Raw genomic sequence first — 23,079 nt, 5'->3', positions numbered from 1 at the left:
CCCCATCTGCACAGCTGGGGCCAGGTCTGGGCTCCCCAGTTTCAGAAGGACAAGGAATTACTGGAGAGAGTCCAGCGAGAGCTACAGAGATGCTGAGGGCTCTGGAGCATCTTTGTGATGAGGAGACACTGAGAGAGCTGGGGCTGTTGAGCTGGAGAAGAGAAGCTGAGAGGGATCTGATCAGTGGATCAATATCTCAGGGTGGGTGTCAGAGGATGGACCAGGTGGTGGTGGTGGTGGTGGTGGCGCCCAACGCCAGGGTGATGGGCAACGGGCACAGACTGAAACACAGGAGGCTCCATCTGAACAGGAGGAGAAACTTGTTTGCTGGGAGGTGCCAGAGCCTGGCCCAGGCTGCCCAGAGCGGGTGTGGAGTCTCCTGCTCTGAGACATTCAAACCCCCTGGACATGACCCTGCTTTAGGGGGTGGGTTGGACTGGGGGATCTCCAAAGGCCCCTTCCAACTCCTACCATTCTGGGATTCTGTTTCCACCAGCTACTCTGATGCTCCACATTCAGGGCTGTACAGTGGACAGGTTGCTCTGAACTCCGGGATGACCTAAGCCATGGGACACCAAGCAGTTACCTGCTCTTCCTTTGCATCCAAGTTTATTTCTCTTACGTGAGAATCTGTACCCAAGCTATCACCCAAATCCTTATCTCCCCACATTATAAAAACACTAATAAAGCCATGAAGCTAAGCCCTCAAAAAATAGATATGCTAGGTAAAAAAGTATCTCAGAAAAACAGGTATTTACAAAGAGGCTTCACAACAGCAAAGCAGATCAGACTTGCTCCATGCACGGCTTGGGCCAGGCACAGAAAGAACCCAGTTGCCCAGAAAAAAAGCTGTAAAACTCCTGCTTGTCTTGCTGAATAAATGTGTAGCTAATGAGGCAGTGACTGCAGGAAGAAAGAGGGAAACCTCACCTTTATGAGCCCTTGGAGAACCAGATCCTACCCCTGCCAGCCCAGAGCTCCAGTGCAACGCTGGATGAATCGGGTAAGATGAAACCTTCAGAGGTGGCTGCTAATTCCACGTTTGTTTTCCCAGTACTGTGCCTGACACCAGAGACCCCAACTGCACATACGCCACAGGCCCACCATTTAAATCAATTTAACTTCTGAAATAATTAAGTACTTTTCCACTTGCCTGAGGGGAAATAGAACAATTGTTTTTGTTTAAAAAAAAAAAAAAAATGAAAAATAAGGGAAGCCCCCGAGGTCAGTTTACACTTGGTAATTTCTGCCTTATTTTCCTGTGTCACGACAGGGACAACATGACGCACTCACTGGAGAGCTCCCCAAATACGTTTGTTATTTGCTGGGAACCTGTGAGCTAAAGAGCACAAAGGGATGTCATAGAGAGGAGAAGGATTTTGTATTCGGAGCAGGGTTTGGAGGCTCTGCAGCAAACACAGCGTAAAGTGACTGAGGAGGATAAAAAGACACTGAATAACACCACCCCTTCACCAAATGAGGCAGGAGTCCCATAGTATACAATGATGCAATTATAGGCTGTATCCTGTACCCAAGGAGAAGAATTACAGCGCCAGAAGGGTCTGGGTTTTCATTTATTGTTTGTTTGTTTGTGTTTTTCCAGTGAGGAGATTAAAAATGGCTGCATTTTAACTACCTCATTTCATGAAGACAAAAGGAAAATGCAGGGAAAAGGTGAAGCCTTTAAAAGAAAGGCGACACTGCAACATGAACAGGCATATACAAAAAAATCCTAATCTCCCCACTGCTGATGCAGCTTTCCCAGCCACAAGCTCAGCTCCAGGCACCCCGCACGGGCTCTGCTGACAGCCGCAATATCCCCAGGAGATGCTGAGTCCTCTGCTGCATTCACACCTCCCGCTCTCCTCTCACGCCCCCATTCCATGCTCTGCCGTGCTGCTTTCAGAGGGGAAAATTCACCAGCTGCCAGTCACCCCCCAGCCCAAAAGGACAAGGGAGATACCTCTGCTGGCAGCACCTTCTCTGGTACCGAGCTGCACCCACACCCAGGGATGCTCCATAATAGACACTTGGTCCAGGAACACATGCAAGTGACCAACGGGTTATTGAGGGGTTTAAAAAGTGGGCAGAGGTCCTCAGCCATGTCATGGCTCTGGTCAGGCTCACTCAGACAGAAAGCAGACATCGTTCCTGTGAGCAAGCACAACAGTGCTTTCCACTTGCTAGAACCCTGCATCACGTGACAGATGTGACAAACTAGGACAGGAGGTCTGTGAGTTGTGTACTGGATGCAGCATGGTGGGGCACTCTGCCAGTTACAGCTGCACAGGTAGGATATAGCCAGCTTCCTCCAAAACACAGGAAACAGCAGTTTATACGTGATATTGGGTCCATTATGGCTTCTGCAAATCAGCACGCATAATACAGTTGCTTACAGGAAAGTAACAGTCCTCCTCGCCAAACTGCTGCACTAAATACATCAAAAAAAGTCAGCAGATGTGCTATTCTTGCAGGAAACTGCATGGTAAGAATTAAACAGTTAAAGCTGGGAGGGTCAGCTGAAACTAAGCCAATGTACACAAGAGCACAACTGGCAGACAGACAGCACAGAGGTTTTAGAGGTTCTGCTGACACCAAACTCCAGTACAGAGCCTTCTACGGGCTCACAAAAAGGCACTTCCAGGGCCTCAAGGAGCATCAGGCACCTCCTGTGCCCCAGCTCCCCTTGCAGGGCAGTGGGGCAGGCAGCGTTCATCCCCTCTGGACGTACCTTCACAGCTCAGCCTTCTCTGTTCCCACAGTTCAGTGCAGACGGACCTGAGACGACATAGACGTGCAGCCCGTGCTGTGCGAAGGGGAGGTCAGTTTGCCAGCTGAGGCCAGCACGTTACTTGGCAAACCACGCGGTAAGACAGCACCTTGCAGACACACACACCCCACCTCGCCCACAGAGGTTTCCTTATTTCACGTTTTTTTTACCCGTTTCTCTGAGGCGGTCAGGAATCCCTCCTCTGCCGCCTCCAGGAACTCTACGATGGGGCTCAGCTGTGTCACGCTCTGGATCAGCTCCCCCCTGTGACCCAGCAAGCGAGCGGTCAGCGTCTCTCCCTTGTCTGCACTCTCTGGGGGGAAAAGGATTCAGAAACACAAGAGAAGAAACAAGTCAGTCTGAAGGAACTGACAGGCTCCTGAAGCGAGTGAGAGTCTGTGAAAGATCTAAGTGAATAGCAAAGCTCATCCCAAGCACAAGCAGTGGAGGAAAACCACTTTACTATTCTCTTTAAACTCTATGAAAGGAAAACGTCTCATTTATCTAACAGAGCACAAAGCCATAAAGCAAGCTGGAGGTTAACACCAGGTTTGCAAGGCCACTGCTTTGTGTCAGACTCAAGTAAGACAGGAGCTTTCAATCCCGAGGCTCAGCCGTGCTCTGACCACGCTGGCTGCACAGCCACCGATCCAGCGCCGCCGGCAGCGACGGGGAGAGCCCTGCGCCCCATCCCCACTGCTGCGGGATGGAAACGCTCCAGGATCTTGGCCAGCACGTGATAAACCTCCTGCACCCGTGTAAGGTCACAGGGTTTATAGAGATCTGCTTTAAGGTTACCTGCTCACTTTGCCACAGGCTGCACCGAATTCTCTACCTGTTTGCTGCAGGTCTTCTCCGCCACCCCCTTCCCTCTCCAGCAAAGCCGCTCGCAGCTTGGGATTCGTGTCTTGAAACAGCTTCAGTAAAGACAGGAGGGTCTGAGCACTCAGGGTCTGAGCATCTTGCACTTTGCTCAGCAGCTTCTGGAACACCGGCTGGTCCCCTCCCTCCGCCAGACAGGCGGCCAGAGCCTACAACAGAGTGGGGAAACGCGGGAGAGGTTTTAATAACAGAGTGAATTGCCCTACACAAACCATACAAAGAGCAGAATGCCAGGGATTTGTTCAGAGGACCAAAATAAAACCAAAAACCAAAACAACCCACCACATAGACACACATCACTGAACTGAAGCTGTGGTCTGTGGCACCAGCCCTGGGAAGGAGGGCAGAAAACCTTCCTGCCAGCCCTTATCTTTACAGCAAGTCCCACAAACTGCAGCTGGTTCCAGCATCAAACATCTCGTCATTTCTTCCCCTAACAGTCAAATCTAAGAGACCTAATAAAACGTGGTTTAAATACGGTTACTTTGGAAGCCCAAGGCCAGGGCAGGGGATACCAGATTTCAGTGCAGAACAAGGAGCTCTCTTGCACAGAAGGCAGAGAGCATTTTAAGCAGAACTTTCAGGAATCCCCATCCTCAAGTCACAACGGAGTCACATCTGCTAAAGAAAGATTTGGAGAGAAGGCACACGAGCGTTGTGGGCTCTCAGCACACCCGGCAATCGTGCCCAGGGCTCCAAAATCCACTCCAGCGACCCCAAACAGCAACCAGAGGCAAGTTATGGAAATAAAAGGAAAAGAAATGAGCTGTACCTCTTGCTTCCATTTCCCTGGAGCCCTTTAACGCTGTAAATATTGCCCCTAAAGACACACAGTCCCAGCTCTCCAGGAGCGATGCCAGCCTTTCAGAGCAGGCGTCCTTTATTAGAGACTCCAGGGATGCTACAAAAGTACCTTTGAAGTGGGGAGCTTAGCCCAGCTCCAGAGAGAGTGGCCATTTTCCGCTGTCATTGTCATTTTTATTTCTATGATAAAAAGACTGAATGCAACTGCTTGGGGCCGCACCAGGGGGATGCTGGACTGGCTTTTCCTAGCAGGTGTAAACGCTCGTATATTAGGGCAGCGTGACAGTGCAATGACCTATTGCAAAGAGTATCCACAGAGGGGAAGCTGCAGGAGTCCCAGCTCTCACCCGCTAACGGCATTTTTCCTGCCAAACAGAGAGATGGGGACATGAAGGGCTCTGTTACAAAGGAAGAAAGGAGCTGCTGCAGACGTGCCAAAGAACAAGCTTAAAGGTATTTTTTTAATGCAAACATTAATTTGTAATGAGACTTGATTACCAGATCATGTTTGTTCTCAAGGTTTACACACCTGGCCCCTTCCAGATCAAAACGATCCCCTTGGCTCTCGCCATCCCAAAGGTGCTCAGCACCCTGCCAAATACATCTCTTTACTAATACGGATGAAAAGTAACTTGCAGTGTCACAATATTTTTTAATTTTTACTTTTTTAAATTAAAATCAGCACAGCATTGCTACCCAGAGCACCAGGTAACATCCCCTGTCAACGCATGGCTTTGGTTAATGGAAATGAGTTTTCAGAAACCAAAAGGCTCTGCTATTTATAGTCTCTTTCTGGAAGGCCTTTCCTTGAACACGTTGCTCAGTGGAACAGCATTTTAGCATCATTTTGAAAGAGCACACAGCACAGTCTAGAGTTACTTTCAAACTCTAACAGTTCCCAAAGATCCTGGAAAGAAATGAGAAATACTGATATTAGCTGGAATCCCAGCTTCCACTCGGTCATAATGTGCCCGTGTGATGACTGATCCATTAGGTTTTCACTACCTGGGACACTTGGAAAACCCTGCATGGCCAAATTGTCACAAATCAGCACAGACTAGCACAGCCCCAGGCTCCAGGCTGGAGGAAGAGACCGGCTCTCTGAGCAGGGAATCCTGCTCACTGAGATCTGGCTTAAGCTTGAGCTGTGCCACCAAATAGGTTCCATGCCCAGTGAGAAGTTGGGTCCCAGCGGAGGGTGTCAGTTCTGGTGGCCACAACCCTCCTCACTGGGTGGCTCAGCACCGCTCTGGTCTGACACCACACAAGAGCCCCCAAAGTTCATGCAAAACCTCCCCACATCCATGGAAGCCCCGAGGGAAGCTCTGAACAGGAACATCTGCAGGAAATGCTGCAGGAGGTACACCTCCTATCTCCATAGCATCTCCACATCTTCCACGTTTTTCCAGATGTATTTCCTAACATAATCAACTCCTACACCGCTGTGCCCCTTTGTCCCACTGCAGGACCTCTCACTCTGCTCCACTGCTCCTTGTCTTCCACTCCCTCCAATGTCCCCTGCGGCTTTGGCCAGGAAGATGCACGAGGCTGCTCAAGCGGAGCCACAACCTGCACAGCAAGAGCGGACTGAGCTCTGTGTCCTGCCAGCCTGGCACTGACCGAGCTCCTCACACCACCCCACAATGCCCAGAGGAAGACAGTGCCTCTGGGACTTCCACCTTCCCCTCCAACACTATCATGACATGAGGTTTTTCTGGGTGGGAACAGGGACGCGGGAAGAGCAGCTGGTGGTTGGCCCTGCAGGGAACGACCTTGGGCTGGGCTGAAGAAAACTGGTGTGCCATGCTGGGGCACGTCTGGGACCCAGACAGGACCTTGACCAAGCGAGCAAGTGATGTACCTTCTACCAGAGAGCGCAATGGCCCGAGACTGTGTGGGGTCTGAAGCACAAGTGTGATGGGAGCGGCTGAGGGATCTGGGGGGTTCAGCTGGAGAACAGGAGCTGAGGGGAGACCTTCTGATCTCTGAACTGCCTGAAAGGAGCTTGGAGCCAGGGGGGTCGGGCTCTGCTCCCCAGGAACAAGCGCCAGGAGCAGAGGAAACGGCCTCAAGTTGCGCCAGGGGAAGGTTGAGGTTGGACATTATGAAACATTTCTTCATGGAAAGGGTTGTGAGACATTGGAACAGGCTGCCCAGGGCAGCAGTGGAGTCACCGGCCCTGGAGGTCTTTGGAAGACGTATAGACGAGGTTCTTGGGGACGTGGTTTAGTGCTAGATTTAGGTTATAGTTGGACTCAATCTTAAGGGTCTCTTCCAACCAAATGATTCTATGATTACTGAGTGATCTCCCTCAAGCATGGGCTTTAGAGCAAATGCAGGCACCCAAAGGAGGGTGGGGAGGAATCTGCAAGACACAGGCTGGAAAGCAACCTGTGGAAGGTGACAGAAGCAGTTAGGTCCCCCCAGACCCCCCCTTGCAAGCCGAGGGACATTCAGTCACCAGCGTCACCCCTAAGGGTGGTAAATCCTGTGCCTGCACCTCAACGCCACCTCCATTCCCCAAGGAGAGCCGCAGACACCCCGACCACAGGGAACTCGGCACCACAGCGACATAATCATCAGTCCTCTGTGAACACAAGCTGCTTTGGGTTTTTATACCAACTGGTTCTTGATGTGCGTAAGGTGAAGGAAACCTAAAAAAGCCATTGGAAACCTGCACGGTCAGAGATGCTGCCCAGAGGGTTGGTGGGATGGAGAGCACCGAGACTCGCTCCGCACAACTGGAGCACAGAGCAGCTCGGAGGCTACGACCGCGTCACGAGGTCTGTCAGCTGTCACTGCACACACAGTAATCAGAGAAAAACTAGGTTCCCTTTCCTCATGCAGATATCCAAAGTGCTTTTATTTCAACCCTGCATTTGTACGTGACTGCAGAAGGAAACCCCAGCACTGCGAAAGCTCCATGGAGAACGCTGACCCCTGCTTGGACCACACAACGCGAACAAAAACTCAGCCCAAACGTCCACACAAATACACCAGAACGAAGGGAAAAAAGTTCTCCAGCTCTATTACTTTGAAATAAAACCCTCACCATCTATCACTCCTAATCAGGATGCAGAAAATAATGGGAAACTTTTCTTCTGTCGCATCCAAAAATCCCTGCAGCTGCAAACAAAGGACGACAATAATTGGACAGGCCCATAGGCAATGGAAATGATCCACAAGCACAGTGACATTTATTCTACGTGTGAGAATCAACACTCCCCCACTTCATCTGAACCCAGTAGTAGAGGGAACAAATGAGCTGTGCAATAATTTGAATTGAGTTTCTCTAAGAGAGCACAGGAAGATAAGACTTGACACCAGCAAAGCTCTTCTACGCTTCCCCAAATTACTGCAATTTCAGTCTTGTTCTCATTTCCAAGCTGGTTTCATCCAGGCCAGAACCAAATTAGATAGGAATAGTTTATGTGAGATACACAGAGAGACTCTAAAACAAAAACAACCTCAAAAATCACATCTCCCTAAACAGAAAAGCAACGCGGCCACATTTTTCAGCCCAAGGAGCAGAACATAACATCAGACTTAGAGAGATGCAACAATTGTCTCCAAAGCAAGCCCTGAACCGCAGATCTCCTTGAGGCGGTCAGTAGGTCAGAGAGGTTCTCCTGCCCCTCTGCTCTGCCCTGGGGAGACCACACCTGGAATATTGTGTCCAGCTGTGGCCCCTCAGTTCCAGCAGGACAGGGAACTGCTGGAGAGAGTCCAGCGCAGCCACCAAGATGCTGAAGGGAGTGGAGCATCTCCCGTGTGAGGAAAGGCTGAGGGAGCTGGGGCTCTGGAGCTGGACAAGAGGAGACTGAGGGGGGACTCATTCCTGGGGATCAAGATGGAAAGGGGGAGTGTCAGGAGGATGGAGCCAGGCTCTTCTGGTGACAACCAGTGACAGGACAAGGGGCAATGGGTGCAAACTGGAACACAGGAGGTTCCACTGAAATATGAGAAGAAACTTGTTTGGGGGGTGAGGGTGGCAGAGCCTGGCCCAGGCTGCCCAGGGGGGTTGTGGAGTCTCCTTCTGTGCAGACATTCCAACCCGCCTGGACACCTTCCTGTGTAACCTCATCTGGGTGTTCCTGCTCCATGGGGGGATTGCACTGGATGAGCTTGCCAGGGCCCTTCAACCCCTGACATTCTGGGATTCTGTGAAAAACCCCACAACCTAACAAGTCTCCACTGGAGGCAGCAGGACATGAAGCAGCAACAGCGCTGGGAAGCAGCCAGGAGCACCATGAGGAACAAGGCACCTGTGCAGGGACGAGCACATGAGCAAAGGAACAGAAATAGAGGGGCTACATCCAAGGCAAAATACCAGCAAAACTAGAGGAGCCCAAACACCAGGACAGCCTCAGTGGCGACAGGCAGGTTCACAAACCCCGCCAAACACCCAAAAAAAACCCCACACTGCCCAGGCTTTGCTGTCCCAAACACATCACCGCTTCCCAATAAACCACCAGCAAAGGCTCCTGAGCAGAAGCACCAAGCAAGGCTGCTCAGCGCAGAGAAACAGCATCTCACCCGCTTCCAGACCCACCGTCACTTGCCCCAAGGCACCTCAGAGACTTCAAGCAAATAATTGGCAAAATGATATGATACAAAAAGCAGAGGGAGACACGGAAAAAAAAAATTAAAAAAAAAAAATCTATTGACATCTACCACCGGCACAACCTCAGCCTTAATTAGACATCCCAAGCTGGGCTCTTCGGAGCTGAACTTGCACTTTAAGCCTGACTTTAAAAACACACTGCTGTGTTTCCCCTGAAGAACACACTGGGCCCTTGTGAGAAAAAGCCACTGCACCTGCTGGAAACAGAGCCAGGTTCGGTGCTGGTGCACATAGGTCCCACTTGCCCCATGGGGAGCTCAGAGGGGGACAGATCTGGCCAAGCCTGCTCACGAGAGGCACTGGTCTGTCCCCCACTGCCCTGGCGCTGACACTTTTCATGCTCGTCACAGCTGAGAAGTGATTTTTCGCGAAGGCTTAAAGAAAATCTATTTCTCATTTATTCAGCGTTTATTTATAGCTGCAGAAAAATTGTCCAGCTGCCGTTTTGCAGTCAGACACCCAAACCGACTCTGAGCTCCACAACCTCTCCCTTGGCTCCTGCTGCAGCAGCTCGTTCGGGAGCATAAAGGGCCAGACACGGGTCTGCGAACCTCACCTGCTGGGTCTCAGAGGTGCTGAAGAAACATGAAACACTTACTGCAAAGCAACACAAAATGGGGCTGTTAAGCAGAGCAGATGCGAGGCAGCACGCCTGCCCGGACACTTTGCAGGTGCTGCTCTGCCCTGCGACCGTGCGGGCAGCACAAGAGGACAAGGGAAGGCAGGGTGCTCGGGTGCTTGTGCCGGCACAGGCGCGTGGAGCTGTCAAACCCCTCCTGGCAGCGCCCATCCTCATCACACAACACCCTCCCCAGCTCTGCTCCAATGCCAAGGTGCACAATAGGTGAAACCTTAAACCTGACGTATTTTTCCGATAAGGACAACGAACAAACTTACAAACACCTAATCCTTCTCAGGCGCGCAGTCATGCTGAGAACAATGAACTCACAGACAATTGTCAGCCCGGCCAGGTTTGGGCTTGCTACTGCAAACAATAAGCAGCCACATCTCCCTCCCAAAGCCCCAGAGATGTAACATTCAACACCATCAGCAGGGTCAGTAGCTAAGGGAACACGGGCTTTCCTCCGGAAACATTTACAGGCTCAACAGAAACTTGCACTCCCTGGCTCAAGAAAATTCTCCTCTCTGCTGTCATACAATGCCATCATGGCCAAAATGTGCCATGTCCCATGGCCACAGTGGTACTGGAGGGACCGAGTGACCCGAACCCAGCCAGCAGGCACACGGGAACCTAGAAACATCGCAGCCCCGATCTATGGAACAGCACTTCTCAGCTTCCAAAGGTCAGCAAACCACAGAGCCACCGAGGAGACGGCAATAAAACAGTCACATTCTCATTTTTCCAGGTACAGAAAAGGTACACGGGGCAGTTCATGCAGCAGAAACAGCTGGGGTGAGGGGAGCAAGCACAGCCCCATCCTCACTCTTTTTTCGACAGCCCTGCGATCACGCAGCAGTTTGCAGCCAGCACGATGCCACCCAGACCTGCTGCAATCACCTCCAAGCTCCGTGTCCTCCTGCACCCACACAGATGTCACCTGCTGTTTCTGCAGCAGCTTTGAGCCGCTACAACAGCTGGGATCTGGCTACTGTTGTTCAGGGTATCCTTCAGCACTGACCATGCACCAGACTCCAATTTCCCCTCCAATGGGAACTCGAGCACCATTTCGCAGCAACGACAGCTTTTAAAGCACCGTGGGGCAGCAGCCGTGAACCCATCGCACTCCCCACGAGCAGCCTGGCCCACGCAGAGCGGAACAGATGGAGTCGCAAGGCCTCACCGGGTGCTCGGGAGCTCTATTTTGGGATCTCATATGCCACTCATTTACAAATCAATACAGTTCTTGAAGCAAAAGCCCATAAAACAGGAGAAGAGAAATCAGCGCTGGAGCTTTATACAACACAACCAATATGTCTTCAGAGCAGGACATATACATCTTTACCTACACGCACAAGCCGCTTGCTCTTATAGAAGCTTCTCTCCTGGGCATTGTTCAGGTGAGCACGTGTTGCCCTTCAAACAACCAGGCACCAGAGCCCCTGTTTCCCATGAAACAATTTCCTACACAGGACACAAACTATTCTAGTCCTCAGCAGGGTGAAGATAAATCTTGTATCATTTACCCAAGTAAACATACCTACCTCCTTTTGAGAGGCATCAATTTCTCCACACTCTTCTAGTCTCTTCAGCACAGCTCGGGCATCAGAAAGGGCCTCAGAGAAATCGCTTTCATATCGAAGAAAGAAATCCAGTTTACAGCTTTTGCTCTCTGCTGCTGTGTGATAGAAACAAGATGAGTTATTTGCTAATTGAAGGGATTCACAGAAAGCGTGATGTGATTGAAAGGCATCAGTTTGTAACCAGCACATTGGCTATAATAGGGAAACTGTGACTCACAAATCCCTTCCAAAGGATCACGCAGCCTGGAGGGAAAACCAACAGTTTATTCAACACTAGTTATAAATGGAACATTTATTTTAAACCCAGTACAGCCTCTGTTTTCCTCCCGTGCTGAATAGGAGTCTAAAGGATAAGGCAGCATTAGTAGGCAACTCTGTTCACTTGCTGTCATACAGATTTTGCTTTATCAACCTCATGTCCTGCACTAACACAGGTCTCATTTACAGCACATGCAATCACATGGGTGGGCAAAAAAGTTTTGCTCACTATGGCTCTGATGAAGCGGTGGGAGCGAAGCAACTGCAAAGGCCAAAGAGAGTATTGCAATGTGCCAAAGGAAGAAAGTCCCTGCAGAAAAGGGGAGCGTGTTGGTGCTGCTCCCAACCCAGAGCAAACGAAAAAGAACAAACACAGAAGAAAATATTCCCCATCACAGAAAAACGTGAGTCAACACAGTCACAAATAAGAGGCAACATTGTGCTGAGCCCTGTAAAGTCTCACCTAAGTCTCTCGCTCCTCCTTTCTCCTCCAGAGGCTCATCAGGCTCCTCTTCTGCACTGTCACCCTGCTCAGCAGGGGCAGGCTGAGCGGGACGAGACCCCGAATCCTCCCGGAGGGATCTGGAGTCACTGGCCATTGCACCCTGCTGAACCCAAGTGTGACCCATGGTAAGGTCCTGGCCAGTAGGAGAAACATCTGCTTCCATTTCTGCTTCTGCAGGTCCAGGAGAAGGGGAAACCCTCTGAAGGAGGAGAATATCTGTTCTTCCTTCAGCAGGTTTTTCAGACTGGGGCGGGTTATTAGTCTCTGCAGGGTTTCCAGATGAGTCTGCTGCCTGGCTGGAGACTTCTCTCGCTACCTGGTCCTGAGTCGAGCAGCTGATGAGGTCCCTGAGCAGGTTTTTGCAACTAACAGCCACATCAAACATCTGCAGACTATCTGCCACAGAGATTACCTTGGTGAAGTTGTGTTTCCCCAGGGGGAGTTTGCCACTGTACATCATCTCCAGCAAGAGCGCAAACTCCTCGGGGGTCACCACAGAGGCGTCGATGGAGATGGTGTCTGTGCTGTCCAACAGGGATTTAAAAAGCAGGCTGGCAGCAGCCAGAACCACCTTGTGTGCTCCAAAACGAACATCCCCAATGAAGATGGCGCAGTCGCAGAACTGCTGCTCTCTGCAGAGCGGGTACAGCTGCTGCAGCAGCTGCCGGCTGTAACCAGGAAGCTCCATGGCGCCAGGACCCACTGGCCTCCTCCCGCCGTGCTCTGCACACCTTCCACAAAGCCCAGCTAGCGAAAAAGCAAAGGATGCTGTTAGCACTTCGCTCAAACAGTAACAAGACAGAAAGAGCATGTAAAAATTACTTTCCAGTTTACACTTCTTCATAGCTTACTATGCTGGACATCAGCGGTTACAGCAAACAGAATCACAGCAGCCCAGGCTGGTTGGGCGGCAGGAGCTCTGCAGATCCCCAGCCCAGCCCTGCCAGCGCAGGGTCACAGAGCAGATCACACAGGTGGGTCCAGGGGGTTTGAATGTCTCAGAGCAGGAGACTCCACACCCGCTCTGGGCAGCCTGGGCCAGGCTCTGGCACCTCCCAGCAAACAAGTTTCTGCTCATGTCCAGATGGAGCCTCCTGTGTTTCAGTCTGTGCCCGTTGCCCCTCACCCTGGCGTTGGGCACCACTGAACAGAGTCTGGTCCATCCTCTGACACCCACCGTGAGATATTGATCCACTGATCAGATCCCTCTCAGCTTCTCTTCTCCAGCTCAACAGCCCCAGCTCTCTCAGTGTCTCCTCATCACAAAGATGCTCCAGAGCCCTCAGCATCTTTGTAGCTCTCACTGGACTCTCTCCAGTAATTCCTTGTCCTTCTAGAACATGGTAATTCTGATCCCTGCCTATCTTTAAAAGACTTTCTGGAGAGGTTCACAGCTTCTGCCCAAGGGGACACAGATTAAAGTGCCCCTAAATCACATCCCATGAGAAACGGCTTTGGGAGTCAGTGGTATCCAGGCTTTGGCTCACAGGTAGTAAAGCCAAAATTCTGCTGGAAGCATCTTTGCTTTTAAGTTGCAAGTTACAAACAGAAAGATCCTTGCCATGGTTTCCTTATACTCAGACGGAACCTTCTGAACATGCAGTCCCCAAATTCAGCAATAGAGCTGAAGATACTGTCCAAACCTAAACACTTCAGGAAGAGCTTGGAAATGAGCACTGAGTCCCAGGAGTTATAAAAAGGGAGAAGAAACTCCCTGATGTGCTCCTAGTAGAGTTCAAGGAGGTGTGAACGCTCTTGAAATCAGCCCTGATGCTGAATTCAGCAGCTGGTTATGAAAGGGCAGGGGGGGACGCAGTGCAGAAGCCTGTTCGGACCAGCTACCAAACACAGAGCAGAATCTGAGGTGTTGGGGTTTACCTGTAAAGCACTAAGTGCTTTGAGACCCATTAGTTTTCTCCTGACATCACTGCTATATCAGCAAAGGCGCATGAGCACTGGAGACAGAGATGTGCTTGCAGCCCAGGGCCTTCAGCACCTCCCTCCCCAGCACATCGCCGTCCTAACTCATCCATTTACAAGTCTTTTGCCCCAAACTGTAATTTTTTGCACAGTCCACAGCTCTAGTCCCATCTACCAGAGCCTCTTTTTAACTCCTGTCCCCTCCTTCCCCTGTTGCAGGAGGGAGAACAGATAGGCCATCTGCCAACAGAATTTTTATCAGCGGGGTATCTGGAGTTTTTATCTAAACTAGACAAGATAAAGATGTTACTGCCTTTTACACACTAGGATCCCCAACACTGGTGCTGGCAATGATGCCGAAACAAAACAGCATGAGCCTTAAAGGAAGAACACCTGGATGGGCACAATTTACATGACCTTCAACTGCTTAACATCTTTGCACCCAGGTTCTTACTCTCTCATAGAGAACAGAAGTAATGTTGTCTATCATTGGGGCATGAGCTTTAATGAGTCGATGCTCATACATGACCTTGAAGCTCTGCCTTGCGCAAAAGAGGGCTCGGAGCAACTCCCACCTTGCACCAAATTGCGAGGTGTGAGCAGCCGCTGTGTGCAGGTTGTCTGCGTGCTGGTGCCTCGCTCCTGCAAGATGCCAACCCCTCTGGAGTTCAGATGTCGCAGGAAGCGGGACCTCGGGTGTCCTGCGTGGCACTGCCTGCGGAGGCTGCGGGGGGAGAGGAGAAGCCAGGAGACATCACTTCATACCAAAGCTGCAGACACGGAGCACCTGGCCAGTGGATGATACCACCCGTGCACGAGAGCTCTCCTGCTCAGCCAAGAGCTCCCCCGTGCTTGAAAGACAAAGTACTATGGAACTCACTTTTCAATCATCAGATCACAGATGATTTTGGCACCACCTCAAAGCAGAGGTGTCATGTTCTCCCACTGAAAACCTTCAAAGTGAGAGCACAGGGTAGGTGGGTCCTTTTCTGGAAGGCAGGGAAACCAAAGTAGTCGCTGATACCCCCCCATCCTGCTTCAAGGAGCCACAGCAGCCCCAGGTGCATCGCTGCCAAAGGCCGTGTGCTCTGCAGCACATCTCTGCTGCTCGGCAGGTACGAGATCTGCCCCTCACCCATACACAGGGCCACCTGCACTTCCAGCCCACTGAACACGTGGGCTCTGCTTTCCTCCCACGCCACTGAAAACCACGAGTAACCAAGCTGCCATCAGCAGAGTAGCTGCTGGTTGTGGAAGAAGAAAGACCCGTTTCTTTTGCCAGGTTCCATGTAACAGCAGTTTTAGTCTACCCACTCCTTCCCTGGAGCTGAAGGACTTCCAGTATCTGAGATGAAACCGTGTCTACTGGTTAAATAATAATAGCTGTGGCTCTTCCTACAAAAGGACAAGCAGGAAACATTGATGTCCTGGAAGAGATGTCTGCTCACTTTGCCATGAAGAGCCTTCTGCAGAAAACCCATCGCTTCCACCATGGCAAGCTGAAGCAGCAGCAGCACCGTCTGCTCCCTCTATTTCTGGCAAGAAGATATAAGATATATTTGCCCGTGACAGCTCAAAACAGGAAAGTCCCAAGCAGCTTGCCAGCACCTCCTATACTACAGCGACTCAGAAAATGTGTCCTGAGCAATCAGACCAGACATATTTGTTTTTACTTCTTTAATTATAGGGAGCCAAAGATCTGTCAAAAAGAACAGAATTTTTTAAGGAGTGGATGGCCAAGGCCATCCTCAAGGCAATTGCCCCCTACTTGGAACACACTTCAGGTTTTTATTCAAAGCTTACGGCCAGAAGGGACGACCACAGGCAATCTGATTTCTGATCCGTCACTGCCTCCTGGATCTCCAGACTCAGTAACTTGGGTTTACCTAAAGCAAGGGGTCCAGTCATGACAAGAACCCATTTTTAGCAGGAGGACCCTCCACTGCCACAGTTATCCTAACGGCTAAATGACATCACAGAGTCACAGAATGTCAGGGGCTGGAAGGGACCTGGAAAGCTCATCCAGTGCAATCCCCCCATGGAGCAGGAACACCCAGATGAGGTTACACAGGAAGGTGTCCAGGCGGGTTGGAATGTCTGCACAGAAGGAGACTCCACAACCCCCCTGGGCAGCCTGGGCCAGGCTCTGCCACCCTCACCCCCAACAAGTTTCTTCTCATCTTTAAGTGGAAACTCCTGTGTTCCAGTTTGCACCCATTGTCCCTTGTCCTGTCACTGGTTGTCACCAGAAGAGCCTGGCTCCATCCTCCTGACACTCCCCCTTTCCATATTGATCCCCAGGAATGAGTCCCCCCTCAGTCTCCTCTTGTCCAGCTCCAGAGCCCCAGCTCCCTCAGCCTTTCCTCACACGAGAGATGCTCCACTCCCTTCAGCATCTTGGTGGCTGCACTGGACTCTCTCCAGCAGTTCCCTGTCCTGCTGGAACTGAGGGGCCACAACTGGACACAACATTCCAGGTGTGGTCTCCCCAGGGCAGAGCAGAGGGGCAGGAGAACCTCTCTGACCTACTGACCACCCCCTTCTAACCCACCCCAGGTACCATTGGCTTCCTGGCCACAAGGGCCCAGTGCTGGCTCATGGTCACCCTGCTGTCCCCAGGACCCCCAGGTCCCTTTCCCCTACACTGCTCTCTAATAGGTCATTCCCCAACTTACACTGGAACCTGGGGTTGTTCCTGCCCAGATTCAAGACTCTACACTTGCCCTTGTTATTTTTCATTAAATCTTTCCCTGCCCAACTCTCCAGCCTGTCCAGGTCTTGTTTCTTACCTGAATGTGTCTGGCTCCATCTCACAGACACCTTCTAGATGGCTTTGGGGAGATCTGGCTGGGGGACGGGGCCGAACGGGGGATCTCTGAGAGCAGGTAACAAACACCTGAGCAGTGCCGAGTGCTCACGGAGCACGAGCCACCTGCCTCCGCCAGCACCACTGGCCAGAAAAAGCCATTTGTAACTTTTTCAGCTTAAAGCTGCTTCTCTGCATCCTCTTTGGAGCCAGATGCACTGGGGATTTCTTATGAATTTCAAATTTGAAGCAAAACATGGTTTAAGTGGCTGCTTCTGGGGCCTCTGACACCCAAACCGCAGAAGCGCCACCTTATTCCAAAATATTGGCCCACTGGAGTCAGAAGTGGGGACAGAGGACACAGAGGTACTCACTTCTCTGAGCTGCACAACAAACAGGCTTTGCAGAATGAATCTTTTGAGGAACATCAGGGGTCATCTTAAGCCTCGTCCTGCCAGCTCCCCCAGAAGAACACCAAGACAGCTCAGGAGTTTGCATTCCACAGACTCGCAGCGAGACTGCAAGGTCAATCCATTTGAGCCAAATTTTCAAAAGTGCCTAAAATTCCCAAGGCCCCACTTGACCACGTGTTGATAAATGTCCCCCTGTTGTCCTTACGCAGCAGTGACTGCTCCCAGGACACCCACCGCAGCAAAGAAACCCCTTCTTGTTCTGAACTGCCCAACACAGGAGATCCAGAATGGGTCTGCAGCAAAAACGATCCTGCATTACCCAATTCCAGCTATTTCTTCTTTTTCCCTAGGCATTTCTCCCCTCTCATACCCCCAGTTTGAGGGGATCACATCTTTTATTTAAGCTACATTAGAACAGGAAAAGGATGTGTTGATAGCAACAAGGCTTCTTCACAGAGGAGGAAAGAAACACCCAATTCTACCTACATAACTGAAAAGCAGCTTCCAAATTAAATTACTTCTCTTCATTTTTCATAGAATTACTTTGATCCAGATTCAACAGATTCAAAAGCCATCCACGTCGCTAGGTTCATCGAAAGATAATTGAAATTTAGGACCCAGCACTTTAGCAATTAGACGCCACCGAGACAGGTGCTGCAAAGATGCTCCGAGGAGGGCTGCACACTCCTTGTGCCACCAGAAAGCACAGCACAAGGCACAGAAAGAATTTCTAATGCCATTGTGGCCTCAGCAAAAGGATTCTGTATGTCCCTCACTGGCATAATTAAGGGCTTTTCCAAGGTGCTGGCAAACACACCTGCTGGCGTTAATAAAATAATGCCCAAAGGTGCGTCCTGCATTGATTAGTAGTGACTCAGTGGCCAGGTGGAGATGTGTTCCATGCCTGAAATTGTTCATTAGGATGCTGTCCTGGTTTTGTTAAAAAACAAGTTTCTCTTTTAGTGAATTTGCCTGTCAGCTAAAGCTTCATATTAGCTGCATTTTCCTGGAGAACCAGATACATATTTTGGTAAACATAGCAAACATGATCATGCGTTACCCAATTCCAGCTATTTCTTCTTTTTCCCTATGTATGTCTCCCCTCTCACACCCCCAGTTTGAGGGGATCTCATATTTTTATTTAAGCTACATTAAACAGGAATGCTAACTTATTGATAAGGACAGATTCACATCTCGTGAGAGGGGCAATGAGAAACAGGTGACCAAGAAACCGACCAATGTGTATAACATTCCATTCACATGAATACTTCATATAAAAGTGGGAGATCACGAGGATCTCGTCCCTTTTGCCTTCTTTTTCCTTCTGCTTATGGCCGACATTAGGAGAGGACCTTGTGAGTCGTCCCTGCAAACTGAGGCCAGTGACAGACTGAATCCAGCTCCGGTTGGCTGCAGAGTCCAGTCCAGGACTTCGGCTGCCGGCTCTGCAGTTGCTGAGACTTTCAAGATTGGTTTTGTATATTTTGTATTATTTTCTCTATTTTATCAGTAGCATTAGTAAAACGTTTGTAATTTTTCCAACTCTCTTCTCTCTGTCCTTCTTTCCCTCCTGATTGCCTGTCCTGAGTGGGAAGAGGGGAGAGGGAGGGGTAAAAGGGGAAAGGGGGGTAGAGGAGGTTAACAATACATCTGCCAGGGTTTTATTGTCACCCCGCAATCTAAACCCTCGACAGATGCACATGGGGCAGGCTTTTTTTAGCTTTAAAAAAGAAAAAGGTTAAAAAAGAAATAAGGGAACACCAACCCACAGCCTTGTGCTCCCCCTGCTGCCAGCACAGCCCAACCCAACGCACAGCCGGAAAACAGAGCCAGCCAAAAGCAACCTGCACACCTGCCGCAAAACCAGCGGAAAGCGAGGTCTGGGCAAGCTCTAAAGAAAATGAACCAAAACAGGCAGGAAAAATAATTAAGTGGACAGCAGGAGCTAAGCAAAATGGAAGAAACTGAGTTTTCTTTCTTAAGTAAATGCCAGTTCTGTTTGAGCTGATGGAGGGTCCCACAGGAGCAGCCCAACCCTCCCGTTCCTGTGCTCTTGCCTTTCTGTTCAAGCTCAAATCCGCAGCGGTCACTGACAAGCGCGGGTCCCAGCCCAGGACGGGTCCCTGTCCCTGTGAGAGGAGCTCCCCCCACCACCCCCCGCTCTGCACTTACTCCAAGGCTTATTTCAAAAGACTCATGTAAACTGGTAACCGCAGCAGGACACAAAGCCGAGGTTCATTCTCTCGTGTCCCTCAGGTACCACAGCTGCCTCCAAGTGACAGGCAGCTCTCTGGCTTTAGCTCTGAGGATTTAAGGGCAGTGACAGCTATAAATCAAAATCTGAATACTTTTTGTGTGTGTTTACCAGTTTCCCGTTTTCTTGTTCCTAAGATGATGACCTTACAAAGAGGGCTATTGGAAAGCGAGAAAATAATGTACTGCAATTCAATTTTCTTACCTCTCCCACCAAAAGCAATCCACTTTTTGAAGTGTTGAAAGAGGCTGAGGAGTCATTACCTTTCTCTGGGGTGTTCCAAAGGACCAGAGCAGGCAGCGCTCCCAGAGGATAATGTGAAATCGGTATCAGAAGCCAGCGCACACCAATTTGTTTTTCAATCTATTTTATTTCAGTTCAGAGCATCAGTGCAGACAGATAACAGAGGAAAATAAGCAACACTTTGACTAAATTCAGCGCTCCACGGTCTCTAAAGGCAGCAGAATATACTGCTCAAAAAGCACTAAACACTTTGGCTGGCTGGCTGCACTGATGCTCTGAATGGAAATAGAACAGATTGAAAAATGAACAGGTGTGCTCCAACTCTGAACAACAAGTTTCCTATTACTCTTCAAAGCAATGGCTGCTGCCTGTCCCCCCTGGAATGGGGCCGCCCCAACAAGAGAGCAAAATCACGCAGTGGAAAACCAGCACAAACCCAAAACAGCAGCCGAAGTTTGCTCCAGCAGCTGCTCATCCATGTCTCACTGTGCCCAAGTGCACTGAAAGTGCTAATTGTATTTTGCAGGTTCTAATAACATCCTCAAAATCAAAAGCTGGACATCCGAACTCTTGTTTGTCAGGCCGGTTTACATCAGAGAAGATTGCATGTTTTAATTTATTAGTCCCTTTTAAAACAAACAAAAACCACCACTACTTTGACCAGCTTTTGCAGTCTATTTTGCTGTCAGCAGAAGTGTAGAAGACATTTGTCCCTACACACGATCGCAGGAAAAGGACAATGCACCCATAAAGTGACTTGATCCAAAGGCACAAATGATCCAAACATAAAGGGAAAAAAAAAAAGCTATACAATGATGCTTTTCAAAGCTGGTCAGCCCAGGACAGGGACCAATTCCCCCAGACTTGTTAGTGAAATACACAGAACTCCTCTGAGCTCAGCCTATTGAGACAGCAAGTCAGGAGGCACCTGGACTTCCAGTGCGGTCCCCTCTTGCTTCAGGCCATTAGAGACACGTCCACAGCCCCAGAACTCAACTAAGGCCAAAGGACCGACAGCTCTTCAAACACGAGCACAGTTGCTTCACAACACACAGGGAAGGATACAGTGATGTAAAAGCCTAACAACACTCACCCCAGGAAGCCAACTTGCTTCCTCCATCTCCTGGAAGACTTCTATAACCACTGAGCTACAGTCTGGGCAACAACGTTTTCAGCACCTTCTTTAAGCTGCATGTCACGGCAGTCAACTCAAAATATACTGGAAAGAGGGATTAAACAAGAGCAAACGCACAGGCACAGAGGCAGGGTGGTCAGCTGGGAGACGACCTTGTTCTGGTCTGCACTCCAACATGCTGTTCCTGCATCACCCTGTCCTTGGACTGCGGTTTGAAACCCAGATTCCTCCTCAAATGCAAGACACTTGGTATCTCTTAACCAAAAACCTAGAGAACCATGCTGCCCTATGTCCTATCTGAGCCAATACATCAGGTGCCCCAGCCTTTCTTTCCACCACACGAGAAGAAATTACCCCCAAGGTTCACCCACAAGCCTGTCTCTGGGGAGGACGTGGGTTTTATCGACCCAGACTCACCTCAGCACATTTCCATATTAAATCTAACACGACCTGGGAACAGGCTGCTACTGAACGGGGCAGCCCTGCTCCTCCCTGCTCCTCTGCTGTGCGGGTGATCACACAGGAAAATGGATCATACCACTGATTTCTTATCACAACGCAAACAATAAATATTTATTTGCTCCCTCCGCCTCCCTGTCCGCCCGGTCCCTCCCGGCGGGCGGGAACAGCCGCTCCCGTCCCGCTGCCCCGGGACGACACGAACAGGGCCCGGGCCCAGGCGGGCCCGCCGCGCGGGTTTGGCCCCGAGGTGGGGAAGGGAGGCCGGGCCCGGCAGAGTGGGAGCGGAGCTGCCCGCCGAGCCCCCCGGGCCACAGCGAAGGGCCCGATGGCGGCCCAGGCCCGGCCGGCGGCCCCGTCGCCATGGTTACCTTTATTGGGCGCGGCGCGGCGGACACGGCGCGGAACAATAAAGCTTCAACAACAGCCGCCCCTCCCCCACCCCCTCAGCGCTCTGCGCCGGGCGCCGCCATCTTGAAGCGGCGGCGGGCCGGCTCCCGCGTCACGTGACGGAGGAGCAGAGTCGGGGGGGGGGCACCGGCGCATGCGCAGTTATGGCGCGCGCGTGTCCTTCCCACGCGCGAGTCGCCCGAGTTCCGCCCCCCGTGCGGCCGCCCTGAGGGAGCGGCCGGTCCTGGCGGCTCCTCCCGGGCCCCGCGGTCAGTCGACCGTCCCCCTGTGGCAGAGCGCGGGCCCGTTCCCTGAGGAGGGCGGCGGTGCCCACGCGGGGCCGTGGGTGCGCAGCCCGGTGCGTCTGCGAGGGACCTGCTGGATCAACCCGCCCGTGGGCTGGGCGAGGGCGGAGCTGGGCTGTGCTGGGCCTGACAGAGACGAGGTCACGGGCGGTCTGGCCGTGGGGGGGATTGAGGCAGGTGGACCTTGAGGTGCTGGAGCGAGTGGAGAGAAGGGAACGGAGCTGGTGAGGGGCTGGAGCACAAGTGTGATGGAGCGGCTGAGGGACCTGGGGGGTTCAGCTGGAGAACAGGAGCTGAGGGGAGACCTTCTGATCTCTGAACTGCCTGAAAGGAGCTTGGAGCCAGGGGGGTCGGGCTCTGCTCCCCAGGAACAAGCGCCAGGAGCAGAGGAAACGGCCTCAAGTTGCGCCAGGGGAGGTTGAGGTTGGATCTGGGAACAATTTCTTCCCCAAAGGGCTGTGGGGCATTGGAACAGGCTGCCCAGGGCAGTGCTGGAGTCACCATCCCTGGAGGGCTGGACAGATGGACATGAGGTTCTCAGGACATGGGTTGTTGCTAGATTTAGGTTATCTTTGGGCTCAATGATCTTGAAGGTCTCTTCCAACCAAAATGATTCTATGATTCTATTCTATGATTCTATAGCACAGTCCTGGCAGTGGGTTCTGATCTTCTGCCCCTTCAGCCACTTACCCAGCCACTGGCCTTTGGCAGCACAGCACCTGCTGGCATGATGTCTGCTCTCCTGGCAGCCCTGTCACCGTTGTTGTCCTCTGCAAGGCATCCTCACCTGTAGCCCAGCACCCCAGGCTGGGGAGGCCACCAGGCCTAGAAAGTGAATTGGGGGGTCGCTGGCAGTCCCAGCAGCGTCCCCTGGGCTGTCTGGGAAATGCAAGTGGCAAAAGAGCCAGCAGGTGCTGAAGGGCACTGTGCTGTTCATGGACCCGTGCGTGTGTGCTGTGCATTAGTGTGCATGTGGCAGGAATAGGCCAACCTGCTCTGGGGCTGAGGCGAGGAGACCCCAATCTGTGGCATAGCCAGGGCGTGCGTTGTTCTTCCCCAGCCAGACCTCGCTGTGTTTATGTTCTGTCATTAATCAGACGCAGCCCATC

At 51.3% G+C, this 23,079-nt stretch overlaps 1 protein-coding gene across 12 annotated transcripts in view; it reads right to left on the bottom strand.

The window, feature by feature from the left end:
* ZBTB40 (zinc finger and BTB domain containing 40) overlaps positions 1 to 21,782 on the bottom strand; it is a 47,630-nt gene extending 25,848 nt beyond the window's left edge. For 2 of the 12 annotated variants that reach the window (XR_010467509.1, XM_065038185.1), the window contains exons 1-5: positions 13,223 to 13,486; positions 12,004 to 12,792; positions 11,244 to 11,377; positions 3,606 to 3,801; positions 2,941 to 3,083 (exon numbers count right to left, since the gene is read on the bottom strand). Coding sequence is in view for 10 of the 12 variants with exons in the window: in XM_065038185.1 (XP_064894257.1) it covers positions 2,941 to 3,083; positions 3,606 to 3,801; positions 11,244 to 11,377; positions 12,004 to 12,792; positions 13,223 to 13,334 (1,374 nt within the window). In the remaining 2 variants the exon portion in view is untranslated. Of the gene's footprint in view, positions 1 to 2,940; positions 3,084 to 3,605; positions 3,802 to 11,243; positions 11,378 to 12,003; positions 12,793 to 13,222; positions 13,489 to 14,540; positions 14,704 to 20,774; positions 20,796 to 21,646 lie in introns of those variants that run through there. The other 10 variants (XM_065038188.1, XM_065038190.1, XM_065038191.1 and 7 more) reach the window with 8 other exon arrangements.
* Between the last annotated feature and the right edge of the window lie 1,297 nt (positions 21,783 to 23,079).

This window comes from Columba livia, chromosome 21 (assembly GCF_036013475.1).
Source record: "Columba livia isolate bColLiv1 breed racing homer chromosome 21, bColLiv1.pat.W.v2, whole genome shotgun sequence".
Lineage (NCBI taxonomy): Eukaryota > Metazoa > Chordata > Aves > Columbiformes > Columbidae > Columba > Columba livia.
The sequence above is the reverse complement of the archived record's forward strand: the minus strand, read 5'-3'. Positions and strand labels throughout refer to the sequence as shown.